This window comes from Oncorhynchus mykiss, chromosome 1 (assembly GCF_013265735.2).
Source record: "Oncorhynchus mykiss isolate Arlee chromosome 1, USDA_OmykA_1.1, whole genome shotgun sequence".
NCBI lineage: Eukaryota > Metazoa > Chordata > Actinopteri > Salmoniformes > Salmonidae > Oncorhynchus > Oncorhynchus mykiss.
In genome coordinates, this window is record NC_048565.1 from 42183031 (window position 1) to 42195434 (window position 12404).

General features: G+C 43.0%; 1 protein-coding gene across 2 annotated transcripts in view; it reads left to right on the plus strand.

Annotated features, from left to right (window-relative positions):
• srgap1a (SLIT-ROBO Rho GTPase activating protein 1a) overlaps positions 1–12404 on the plus strand; it is a 152568-nt gene that overhangs the window by 43149 nt on the left and 97015 nt on the right. For both annotated transcript variants that reach the window (XM_036977675.1, XM_036977679.1), the window contains exon 2: positions 8664–8859. In XM_036977675.1, coding sequence (XP_036833570.1) covers positions 8664–8859 — 196 coding nt within the window. The remainder of the gene's footprint in view (positions 1–8663; positions 8860–12404) is intronic.

Genomic DNA, 12404 nt, shown 5'->3' on the forward strand with positions numbered 1-12404 from the left:
TGTCTCATCATTGAACGTCAATTTGCCCGATGTTTTGGATCTCATTTGAATTACAACTCATAGCACAACAAACGGCTTAATACTATTTTAGGAAATGTTTCTTTCTTCGAACATGAATACAACTTCGTAAAAGTATCAAGTCAAACATTTTGAATTACCCACAATCCTCTAAAAACAGAGCCACATGACACTTAAGTATTTTTAACTTTCAAAAACGTAATAATTCTATCAGCAGATAAATCAGGGTTTTCTACTCAAATATCATGTCTTTGACTACTACTTTAATGTTTTATGTAAAGACGTAAAACCTAATAAACTCAGCAAAAAAGAAACGTCCCTTTTTCAGGACCCTGTCTTTCAAAGAGAATTCGTAAAAATCCAAATAACATAATATAATATATAACATAATATTCATTGTAAATGGTTTAAACACTGTTTCCCATGCTTGTTCAATGAAACATAAACAATTAATAAACATGCACTTGTGTAACGGTTGTTAAAACCATAACAGCTTACAGACGGTAGGCAATTAAGGTCACAGTTATGAAAGTTTAGGACACTTTCTACTGACCCTGAGAAACACCAAAAGAAAGATGCCCAGGGTCCCTGCTCATGTGCGTGAACGCAGGAGGCATGAGGACTGTAGATTTGGCCAGGGCAATAAAATGCAATGTCCATATTGTGAGCCGCCTAAGACCGCTCTACAGGGAGACAGGCCGACAGCTGATCGTCCTCACAGTGGCAGACCACGTGTAACAACACCGGTACATCCGAACATCACACCTGCGGGACAGGTACAGGATGGCAACAACTGCCCGAGTTACACCAGGAACGCACAATCCCTGCATCAGTGCTCAGACTGTCCGCAATAGGCTGAGAGAGGCTGGACTGAGGGCTTGTAGGTTTGTTGTAAGGCAGGTCCTCACTAGACATCACCGGTAACATTGTTGCCTATGGGCACAAACCCACCATCGCTGGACCAGACAGGACTGGCAAAAAGTGCTCTTCACTGACGAGTCGTGGTTTTGTCTCACCGGGGTGATAGTCGGATTCACGTTTATCGTCAAAGGAATGTGCTTTACACCGAGGCCTGTACTCTGGAGTGGGATCGAGGTGGAGGGTCTGTCATGGTCTGGGGCGCTGTGTCACAGCATCATCGTACTGAGCTTGTTGTCATTGCAGGCAATCTCAACTCTGTGCGTTACAGGGAAGACATCCTCTTCCCTCATGTGGTACCCTTCCTGCAGGCTCATCCTGACATGACCCTCCAGCATGACAATGCCACCAGCCATACTGCTCACTCTGTGCGTGATTTCCTGAAAGACAGGAATGTCAGTGTTCTGCCATGGCCAGAGAAGAGCCCGGATCTCAGAGCAAGAACTGGCAAATCTGGTGTAGTCCATGAGGAGGAGTTGCACTACAATACTTAATGCAGCTGGTGGCCACACCAGATACTGACCCCCCCCCCCCCCCCCCCCCCCCCCCTTTGTTCAGGGATGCATTATTCAATTTCTGTTAGTCACATGTCTGTGGAACTTGTTTAGTTTATGTCTGAGTTGTTGAACCTTATGTTCATACAAATATTTACACATGTTAAGTTTGCTGAAAATAAACGCAGTTGACAGTGAGAGGACATTTCTTTAGAATCACGTAAGAACAACTTATTTAATAAACGTTAGATTGACTTTAAAATGTAATAAAATCATAACTTATAAAACCTACTTTAGATTAGCAGTACACAAATAAGTCATATTTATTCAATAACCTAATATTTGTTAACAGTACTCAAAAACAGCAAGTTATAAGAAATGATATTGACAAAATTAGTTAGTACCACTTTTTTATGATTTTGAGTTCTATTGACAGTTGGAGATGTTTGAGTAGCCACTACTCAATTTCTTTAATGAGTTAAGCAGTTACTTTTTACAGTACACACACACCACACACACACACACACACACACACACACACACACACACACACACCTCTGTCTATATTAGACATGAGGGAGTCAGGTCCACAGTACAGTATAGTATGCCCGAGATAGCTTTTGGCAGAGGCAGTGATAAAGTAGGAAGAACCAGAGAAGAAGTCAGCAGCGGGACCCTTGGAGGACTAATTATTATATAACTAATGATAAAATATAACAGAGGAAGAAGAGCAGCAAGCAGGCCTGGGGTGCTGTTTATTCAATTTGTTTCATAGCAAAGTGAATTGGTGGAACAATGAAGAGCCTTTTCACGTGGCAGAGGCAGGAAAAACTTGGCCCTGCTTCTCGGACAGTGGGCGGGTTGTTTTCACTGATGCTTGTTTTTCCTCAGGAGGTCAACAGTGTTTCATTCTCTGTCGTCCTGCTGACACTGCACTTTCTCTCTCACAACAAATGGCCCGCAATCAAAAGCAATTCAGAGTTGCAACTTTGGACATATTTGCCACCGTGAATGGGGTTATGGGAAATATGTTGTCGTGCGCTCTTGAAAAGAGCTGGTTGGATGACATCCAGTCCAGAACAAACAGCCTTTGGTTCCAACAGATCGTCATAAAGACCAAACGTCTCGCTCTCTGATTGTACACGTCCACCCAGTGTGTATTCTGGGACACATACCCTTCATTTCTATTGGATGTTTGGTTTTGTGCTGTCAGCCCTGGACATGCAGTGGGCACGAAGGCCTACAAAGTCTATATACATGCCTACGTATGCCCCTTTCCAACAACGGGGCCAAACCAGGCTGAACTGTGACATTTCTGGTTCCAGGAACCAGCCATGAACTTCCAGAAACCCTCAAAGCCCATCCATAGACAGCCACAGAGAGCCAGCCACCTGTTGACCGTCCCAGCCTCCTGCTGCCCCGTTGACTTTATTTCCAGGTCCTGCAAGTGTCAGTTCACAGCAGTGCACAGGTGCACTCATCTCCCTGCAGCCTGTTTGAAGTGGATCACAGTGCTTTGATCGCAGTCACCCCCCTCAAGCTCCACAGTGGGCCTCTCTGCACGTGTTTACCATACAGATGACCTCAGAGACAGGATTGTACCACTGTATTTATAGAGGATGACCACTCAATGCAGCGTTTGCATGCGCGGAGAGTGCAAAGGATACAATGTTGTGAACCTGTCATTAGCTGAGCGTTTTTTGTTCAAGGTGTTTTTTTTACACACTGAGTTAATGTGTATTATTCTATGAAGGAAATTCAAGGTTCATTGTGTATAGCACTGTGCCAGTGTGGGATAGAGTAATGTTCATTGTTTGTGTAATATTTATCTGGAGGGTCTGTGGATATTGTGGGAATCGGGAGTGTTCAGTTCAGACAATTGATTTGAAACTGCCTACAGCAGAATACTTGATGCCCAGGCTGTTTGATCAAAGTGAGGCTTTCACCTGTCCCGAGATGACAGAGCGAACCTGTGGAATTCTCAGCGATATCCACTTGAGTTGCCTCACTGACTAGTGGATTAGGCTTCTCCGTGAAATGCATTTCAGCTCCCGAGTCACTCAAGGGAAAGAATTATAATATGATTTGTCTGATTGTATCTTAGTTGAATACAATGTTGTGTAGGTAGAGAGAGTCCTAATTGTATCCCTGTTTTACATGTGCCTAAATTGTCATGGGTAAATAATATGCACCAAATGTTGAACGGTGATTTTTCTACAATGTCATCCATCGTGGCATGGTGTCACTGGTCAATGTTTGACTTGCAATATGAATGATTTAATGTTCAGTCATGAATATAATTCTGTTAAATGATCCGCTCTGCTCCTTTGTGTAAATGTCAGGGCTGCTTTGTTTTAATTCCACATCCTCATTCACTGTTTGGAGTGAGGAATTATTCACACTTGGAATTCTGGGTTTCTCATTCATCAAAAGAACTCCCGAAGCTCTGGTAGCCTCTCTAGGAACATCCTTACTCCTTTAGCTCCCCATAGAAATACAGTGCCTTGCGAAAGTATTCGGCCCCCTTGAACTTTGCGACCTTTTGCCACATTTCAGGCTTCAAACATAAAGATATAAAACTGTATTTTTTTGTGAAGAATCAACAACAAGTGGGACACAATCATGAAGTGGAACGACATTTATTGGATATTTCAAACTTTTTTAACAAAAAAAAAAACTTTTGCTGCGATTACAGCTGTAAGTCGCTTGGGGTATGTCTATCAGTTTTGCACATCGAGAGACTGAAATGTTTTCCCATTCCTCCTTGCAAAACAGCTCGAGCTCAGTGAGGTTGGATGGAGAGCATTTGTGAACAGCAGTTTTCAGTTCTTTTCACAGATTCTCGATTGGATTCAGGTCTGGACTTTGACTTGGCCATTCTAACACCTGGATATGTTTATTTTTGAACCATTCCATTGTAGATTTTGCTTTATGTTTTGGATCATTGTCTTGTTGGAAGACAAATCTCCGTCCCAGTCTCAGGTCTTTTGCAGACTCCATCAGGTTTTCTTCCAGAATGGTCCTGTATTTGGCTCCATCCATCTTCCCATCAATTTTAACCATCTTCCCTGTCCCTGCTGAAGAAAAGCAGGCCCAAACCATGATGCTGCCACCACCATGTTTGACAGTGGGGATGGTGTGTTCAGCTGTGTTGCTTTTACGCCAAACATAATGTTTTGCATTGTTGCCAAAACGTTCAATTTTGGTTTCATCTGACCAGAGCACCTTCTTCCACATGTTTGGTGTGTCTCCCAGGTGGCTTGTGGCAAACTTTAAACAACACTTTTTATGGATATCTTTAAGAAATGGCTTTCTTCTTGCCACTCTTCCATAAAGGCCAGATTTGTGAAATATACGAACTGATTGTTGTCCTATGGACAGAGTCTCCCACCTCAGCTGTAGATCTCTGCAGTTCATCCAGAGTGATCATGGGCCTCTTGGCTGCATCTCTGATCAGTCTTCTCCTTGTATGAGCTGAAAGTTTAGAGGGACGGCCAGGTCTTGGTAGATTTGCAGTGGTCTGATACTCCTTCCATTTTAATATTATCGCTTGCACAGTGCTCCTTGGGATGTTTAAAGCTTGGAAAATCTTTTGTATCCAAATCCGGCTTTACACTTCTTCACAACAGTATCTCGGACCTGCCTGGTGTGTTCCTTGTTCTTCATGATGCTCTCTGCGCTTTTAATGGACCTCTGAGACTATCACAGTGCAGGTGCATTTATACGGAGACTTGATTACACACAGGTGGATTGTATTTATCATCATTAGTCATTTAGGTCAACATTGGATCATTCAGAGATCCTCACTGAACTTCTGGAGAGAGTTTGCTGCACTGAAAGTAAAGGGGCTGAATAATTTTGCACGCCCAATTTTTCAGTTTTTGATTTGTTAAAAAAGTTTGAAATATCCAATAAATGTCGTTCCACTTCATGATTGTGTCCCACTTGTTGTTGATTCTTCACAAAAAAATACAGTTTTATATCTTTATGTTTGAAGCATGAAATGTGGCAAAAGGTCGCAAAGTTCAAGGGGGCCGAATACTTTCGCAAGGCACTGTATCTCGCTCTCTCAATGGAGCAAATGCTTTGCTGGAGAACCTGGTTGAACTTGTGACATCCAAACAATGAACATCAGGCCTTGGTAGCCCATCATGATTGAAAAAGGAAACTGGCTCCAATCTCAATCTGCCCTCTATAGGCCTATTTTACCTGCACTGGACCTACAATCTAAAATGTTGTTTGGATTAAACCGAGTTCAGACACAAGTAGCCATGGCGTGGTTACCCATTGGAGTAAAGGGACTCTTTGCTACACTGCAGCCAAATGTACTTCTGGCTGATTGTTGGTTTCTATCTGGCTAGTCAGACACTGGATGCATATCACTGCAGTTTGTTTCCTCAACAAATGAGACTCAGCACCCCCGGCCCCCCAAGTTTTAATTTTTATTTTACCTTTATTTAACCAGGCAAGTCAGTTAAGAACAAATTCTTATTTTCAATGACGGCCTAGGAACAGTGGATTAACTGCCTGTTCGGGGGCAGAACGTCAGATTTGTACCTTGTCAGCTTGGGGGTTTGAACTTGCAACCTTCCGGTTACTAGTCCAAAGCTCTAACCACTAGGCTACCCTGACCCCCCCCCCCCCCCCCATATCTCCTTTCCTGTCCCACCTTTCCCAATTTGATTTGTTTATTCCCCCACGAGGTGCCAGGATGAAAGAGCCACTCCCAAAGCCTTGGGAAAGAAAATTTACCAGGGATTTCTAATAGACCCCACATAAATCATTCGTTTCTCAAGATTGTGTAGGCATTTAAAGCTGATGAATGAAGCCAAGTTCTCGGCTTATTCCACTTGCTTGCATTTTGGGAAACACGATGAGGAGCTCTGTGACTGAACAGTTTAATTGAGTCAGCAGTTAATTGATATATGATTTGGTTCAATCGCTTGATTTTGGCCAGTTATTGATGGATGCGGTCTACTAGAGCAGTCTACTCTATGGGGAATCATTTGGGCCGTTTGGAAAATATCTCTTTCGCTGTTTAAAAAAACATGAAAAATCAGAACTCCTTGTCTGTATTCGGACTAGGCTTGGGTGGTATCCGGTTTGTCATATCTTCATACTGACCTTGTGCAATACTGGGATATTCAGTAATACTGGCACTGGACACAAGGGGCACTATTTTCAAAACCCACTTCGTTTTGTTTGTTTTTGTAACTTGCTAACAAGTACATGCAAAATCTCATAGAGAATGCTAACTAAATGCTAATGAGTGCATTTGGTTGCCACTACTCATCTTAAAATGTAATCTGTCTCATCACCATTTTACCCCAAGTTATTCTTAATAAATAAATAAATAATTTAGGAATGGAAAGTTTCCCTCGCTATGGCACTCCTAACTTGAATGCTCCTCTCCCGCACAACAAGGCGACTAGGTAAATAGATAACTATTCTGCTATGTGGTATTCAGATTTTTCTATTCATTACTCATTTGTTTGGAGAGGAAAAGTAAATGTGGAATGTTCTAGTATCTTCAAACTGCACCTCGGCAGAAATATTCACAAAGCTCCAGTATTGCTTCATTGTGTGCTTGTAAACAAACACCATGTGACTGGGGAATACCAGTACAGTTCATAATGAAACATTTAGACAGGTGAAATGAAGAATGGAATATTCTTTATCTAAAGTATCACACAAGTTGACTGCAAGTATTTACTTAAAAAGTAGCGACAAATATTAAAATGTCAAACTTTAGAAATAGTTTTGACGGTATTGATGATATTGAAAAACCCTCCCCGTTGCTATTTTCAGCCCTACAGTCTACTAGCCTGTACTTTACAGATGTTAATGACTGAGTGGTCCTCAAGCATCAAGTTGTGTTGAACTGATGTTCAAGACCGTTGTCTGAACTGGCCAGGTGAGGTGTGTGTTGTGGTATTAGACAGTTTGTCAGTATAGTAGTTTCATGCTGGCTGACTACTAAAACTATAACCTCCAGAGACATTTGACAGTGATTTTTGGTCTGACTTTCGTCATTGAGTTTCTCCTTTTTACAGGAGCTCGTCTCCAAAACACATCCACCCCAGACTCCAGTCATGATTAGGGATACTCGGTGTGAATACACACACTTGACGAGTATGACAGGCCTTAACTGCAATCAGCGTGTTTGCTCTATACTTCATGTAATAGGGCCAGTTCATTTTGGAAGGCTTTTCTTGTGTGGGATTAAAGCCGATGAAGCCCATATGATGGTCTTGGCCTGAGTCGATTTCCACTGGATTCTCAACGCTATACAATCTGATAGATTTGTTGAGGCTTAAGCCACCGCGTTGCTAGAGATAAGACGTGATTTCGCGTCAGAAATTAATTTGAAAATGCGTTTCTTATATAACAACTCTGTTTTTATGTAATGTTCGAAAGTTTTGACAGCAGGGCTAAGCAGCAGCAGTTACATAGGCCTCTAGTTAGCTACTTACCATGCAATTCCTATTGGCGTTTGTGACCGGGCACAAGGCCCCGTGATTTTTCATTAGAGCGACGTCATTTTGTGGCCTCTATTGGAATTTTGTGTGCTTTTTTTAAATCACCTCATGCATCTGTTTCCTTTCATAGTGGCGATGTCAAGCCCTGGTACCTCATGACAAATCCATTCTACATAGCCAGGGTCACATAGCCATCACAGGACACTGTGTTCACTCACACACAACATTACGGTAGGGGGGATGTAGCCTACAGTAGTGGCTGATGTACATTTTAATGACAAACATTCCCATTGTCTGGTGAGATATCTCATGCTGCAGGGTCATTTAGCTCCATATGGTTAAGAGAAGCCTCCCGTCTCTCTCCTGTTTCCCTGCTGGTGAATGTGGTGTGCAGTCAACAAGTAGCACTAGTGAAGAACCTGGTGTTTCCCAGCAGGATGCCAAGAAAGCGTGTCCGTGCTCCATCTCAGTGGGTGATTGATTAGTAACGGGGCTAATGAATTCTATAGTGGCTTTAATGAACCACCTGAGACCAGCGCTGCCAACCTCTCACAATGCACCTATTTGTGCTTCGTGATCACCCCTCTCCTTTATCTATGTCATTAGTCTATGGGCTGGTGTTGACTACAGAGACATATATTTCTGACCTGTCTGATGTGTGAGTTGCTAAGAGAGTTGCATACCCCTGACTTGTGTGCTCTGTGTGTAGTTGTAAATATCAATCTGACCTAGTTGTGTCCGTCTGTGTCTTCAGAGATCCGTGCCCAGCTGGTGGAGCAGCAGAAATCCCTGGACCAGCAGACCGAGATGAGGGTGCAGCTCCTCCAGGACCTGCAGGACTTCTTCAGGAAGAAGTCGGAGATCGAGATGGAGTACTCCAGGAACCTGGAGAAACTGGCTGAACGCTTCATGGCGAAGACGCGGAGCACCAAGGACCACCAGCAGTACAAGTAAGTACAAGTGTGTCTAGGTCTTGTCTGTGTCTGACTTTGGGTCTGTGTACCTGGGTCTAGGTCGGAGCGTTTTTCTGTCGGTCTATGCATTTTTCCTGAAGAAGTTAAGTCACTGCATGGAACACTGCCTCGGTCTGAAATATGCCCCTCTGGTTCAGTGTTCATGAATACCTGTTGCATTAGGCAACCAAAATCAACTTCATATTTGATTATAACATTGATGACATATCAATCTGGAAAAATATATTCACATTTTTTATTACAATGTTGATGAGGCGAATCAATCTGGTTTCTATTTACAGTCGGTCTGAGAAGACGCACAGCAGCAGTGCTCAATGACTCAATTTCCTATTTATTTCTCATTATCAAACTCCATCAGTCAGGTGTTTTATTGTCATGTCATTCTACTCATTTCATCTCCTCCATTCGACAGCTGAAATCGTTTTGGACTGCGGGCTTTCTTTACCAATTTTTTTCATACTTTTAAAATGTGTGTTCCCGATTTTATGAATACATTTACATGAATTATTGGAAGGAAATATCCTGTGAAGGCAGACTGTTACACCAGGGGCTCCAGCGATAAATATCCCAAACTATTTTACCCCTCTCAGCCGATTCTGCATAATGTCCCTTTGTTCTTCTGTAGCTCATCTGGGTAGCAGTGGGCGCCCTATATTTAAAACACTTTCCCCATCTAGCCTCACAATTCAACAGTCACCCTCTGTCAATGTGCAGATGGTATTTCCGGCACAGTGTACTGTGAATTATGGAATTGGAGAAACTCCAATGAAGTAACTGATACCTCCCTAGAATGGATATAGATTTTATGAGTGGTTCAAGAAAGAAAAAAAATGGACATCAGGTTCCTGACTGCTCCCAGATCCACAGTACAGAATACATGGAACGGTGAAAGGACTCCTAGTGTTACAATCATTCTTGTGGCGAATAACCTAACCAGCTTGGTCCATGTCTACAGTGAGTTGGTCTCGGTCATTTCGATCTAACCACAAATGAGACCTGAAATGATGAAAGACACTGTGGGAATCTCGCTCCGAATCAATTGAAATATGATCACGCTGTAAGAGAAGAACTACTTCATCTCTCACCCATAGCGTTACTTTCCTTACCCCTGTGTGGTACAGCAGACTGGCATGGATGAGCCTTATTGGAATGTTGACACGCAGTCTCAATACGCTTTAGGAGACTGCTTATGGAAAAGACAGAGATATTGGCATATTGTTTGAACTTGCGGTAGGGACCAAAAATAACACGCCTGTTTGCCCTACTCTGTGTCTGGAAATATTCCTCTACGGAGTCTACTGGGCCTGTTAATGACTCTAGCAGCTGGGTATGCAGAACCCGGGAGGCTGAGGAGATTCCGACAGCGTGGCTTGTAAGCTGTGGTTTTCATCGCGTGATATAGTGTCTGGTCAGTTCATTCGCAGGGTCAACATTTGCACAGTGCCAAGCGAGCAGCATATTTCGGTGCTCTGTAAACGCGAGACGTTTGAATAACAGTTTTAAGACTTGGCCCGTATTTCTTTGTATTCGTACAAACAAGGTGAATACAGAGGCGCTTCTGTGTTCTCCACATTCTCTAGGTTTTCTTTATTTTTTTAATGTTGTGAGGATTGTAAACGTGCACTTTCACTCGGACTTTGAGCTTTCTGGCCTCGTGGTAGTGCAGAGCCTCAGCCCAGCTTTGGCTGGCTGTGTGTGTAATAAGCTGAATTAGCATTAAAATTAGCGCATTAAATCACTGGCTAATTAGCTGGCGTTTCCGCACTGGAGAGCAGTGAATACTGACACGCTGCGTGCAGTTGGGCTGCTAAGTGCTACTGACTGAGGTGAGAATTCAGTCACAGATTTGAATGCAGTGTTCGTCAGATTTGACAGGGAGCCAAGTCATGTGTATTCGGTTTGTCGATGCCCAAATTGCAAAAAATGTGACGAAGTTAGAGAATTCAAATCTTTCTGTCAGTGTGTTAAGGGTAGGATGCTTTGTGCTAACCCTGATGTCTAGCCTCGGTTTCCTCTGAGGAGAAAATAGTCAGAGGAGCTGTGGTACATTTCAGTATTCAGGACCAGGAATGCCTCTTCAAACACATTTATCGGGTCGCCTTCAGGAGTGAGAGAAAGTGAAAATACACTATTTGTGATACCTATGGAATTATTGCTACAGCACCTCAGTTGGCCCAGAATCAATCTTGCTTGGGCACAGCAGCGGTAGGCGGTATAGGCCCGTTCTGCAGCTTCTCTAAACTCGCTGTGATGGATGAAGGTTGGCACTGAGGGACCAGCAGGAGGTGGAACTGGTATGAAAATACAGTCAAGTACTATTTGAAAACATTTAAGAATACTTTTATCTGGGCTTGATTGAGCTTTCCTGACACAGTGGAACCAATGGGATAGGCATACAACTGCAAACCCTGCCCCGCTGAACCCAGGTCTAGTAAATGATTCTACATTTGGTATACACAGGATATATTGTGTATGGTAATCACATCGCTGTATGTTGGACATCCAACCCTTGACATTAAGCTCTGTGACTCACACTTCTCGGTGATAATCTGTCAACATCATCCCACATATTATTCGTTGTGCCTAAATTATTCAGACTATTGCGTAATTTTCAAGCCTGTCCATTTTCTACATCCCATTCTGCAGCACGGATGGGGCCGACAGCAATATCTGTTGGCCCCTTTATTACTGATGCTTAGATGGATAGGGTCTGGTTTAGTCAAATGGCTGTCACCTCTCAGTTCCCTCATCAAGCTCATTCAGTCAACGGGCACAGTTTATTAGATCTGATTATCTGCACCGTTGATCAACCCTGATCACTAGACATGTAATGAACAGAGTTTTTAATATTGCAGGAGGTGTATTGTTAGGGCGGGAGTTCTATTTGCTAGAAAGTCAACCCTGATCATTACAAAAATAAAACCAATGGGACGGTTTATCTGCTAGCACCTCTTTCTTTTTTCTCTCTCTTTTTTTCTCTCGTCTCTTGAGAACCAAACGGACTGTTTTTCTGTGTGGACAGTGATACTCTCTCCTCGCCGCTCCCCTCCACAGGAGAAAGACACCCTGAGCACACAAGCCTCCAGCTGGATCAGCAGCTCTTTTGTCCACTGGCTTTCTCTTTTTTTTCTTCTTCCCAGAATGCAGTGGGGAGAGAGCTACAACAGGCCCCACAGCGGAGTGGCCAGAACCCCGTTCCAGGGAGTGTCAGTCAGTCCGTCCACTGCTGCGGTAGTGACATGGCTGTTTGCAAAACGAACACATTACACACACACACACACACACACACATACACACATTATGCAGTTCTGTTTTTTTAGTGCCAGAGGGATGGAAGGGAGAGCGATAATTGAATTATTTATGGTGCCACCCCTGAGAGGGAGTGACTTGAATAGTCCAGATTTCTTTCCCCCATACAATAAAGCCAATCGGTTTAAGGGACTTTCATTCATGTTGATATGATTCAATAAATATACCCCCAAATAGTAGCTATCATTCCATTTTTGTAAATTCCTCTTGCA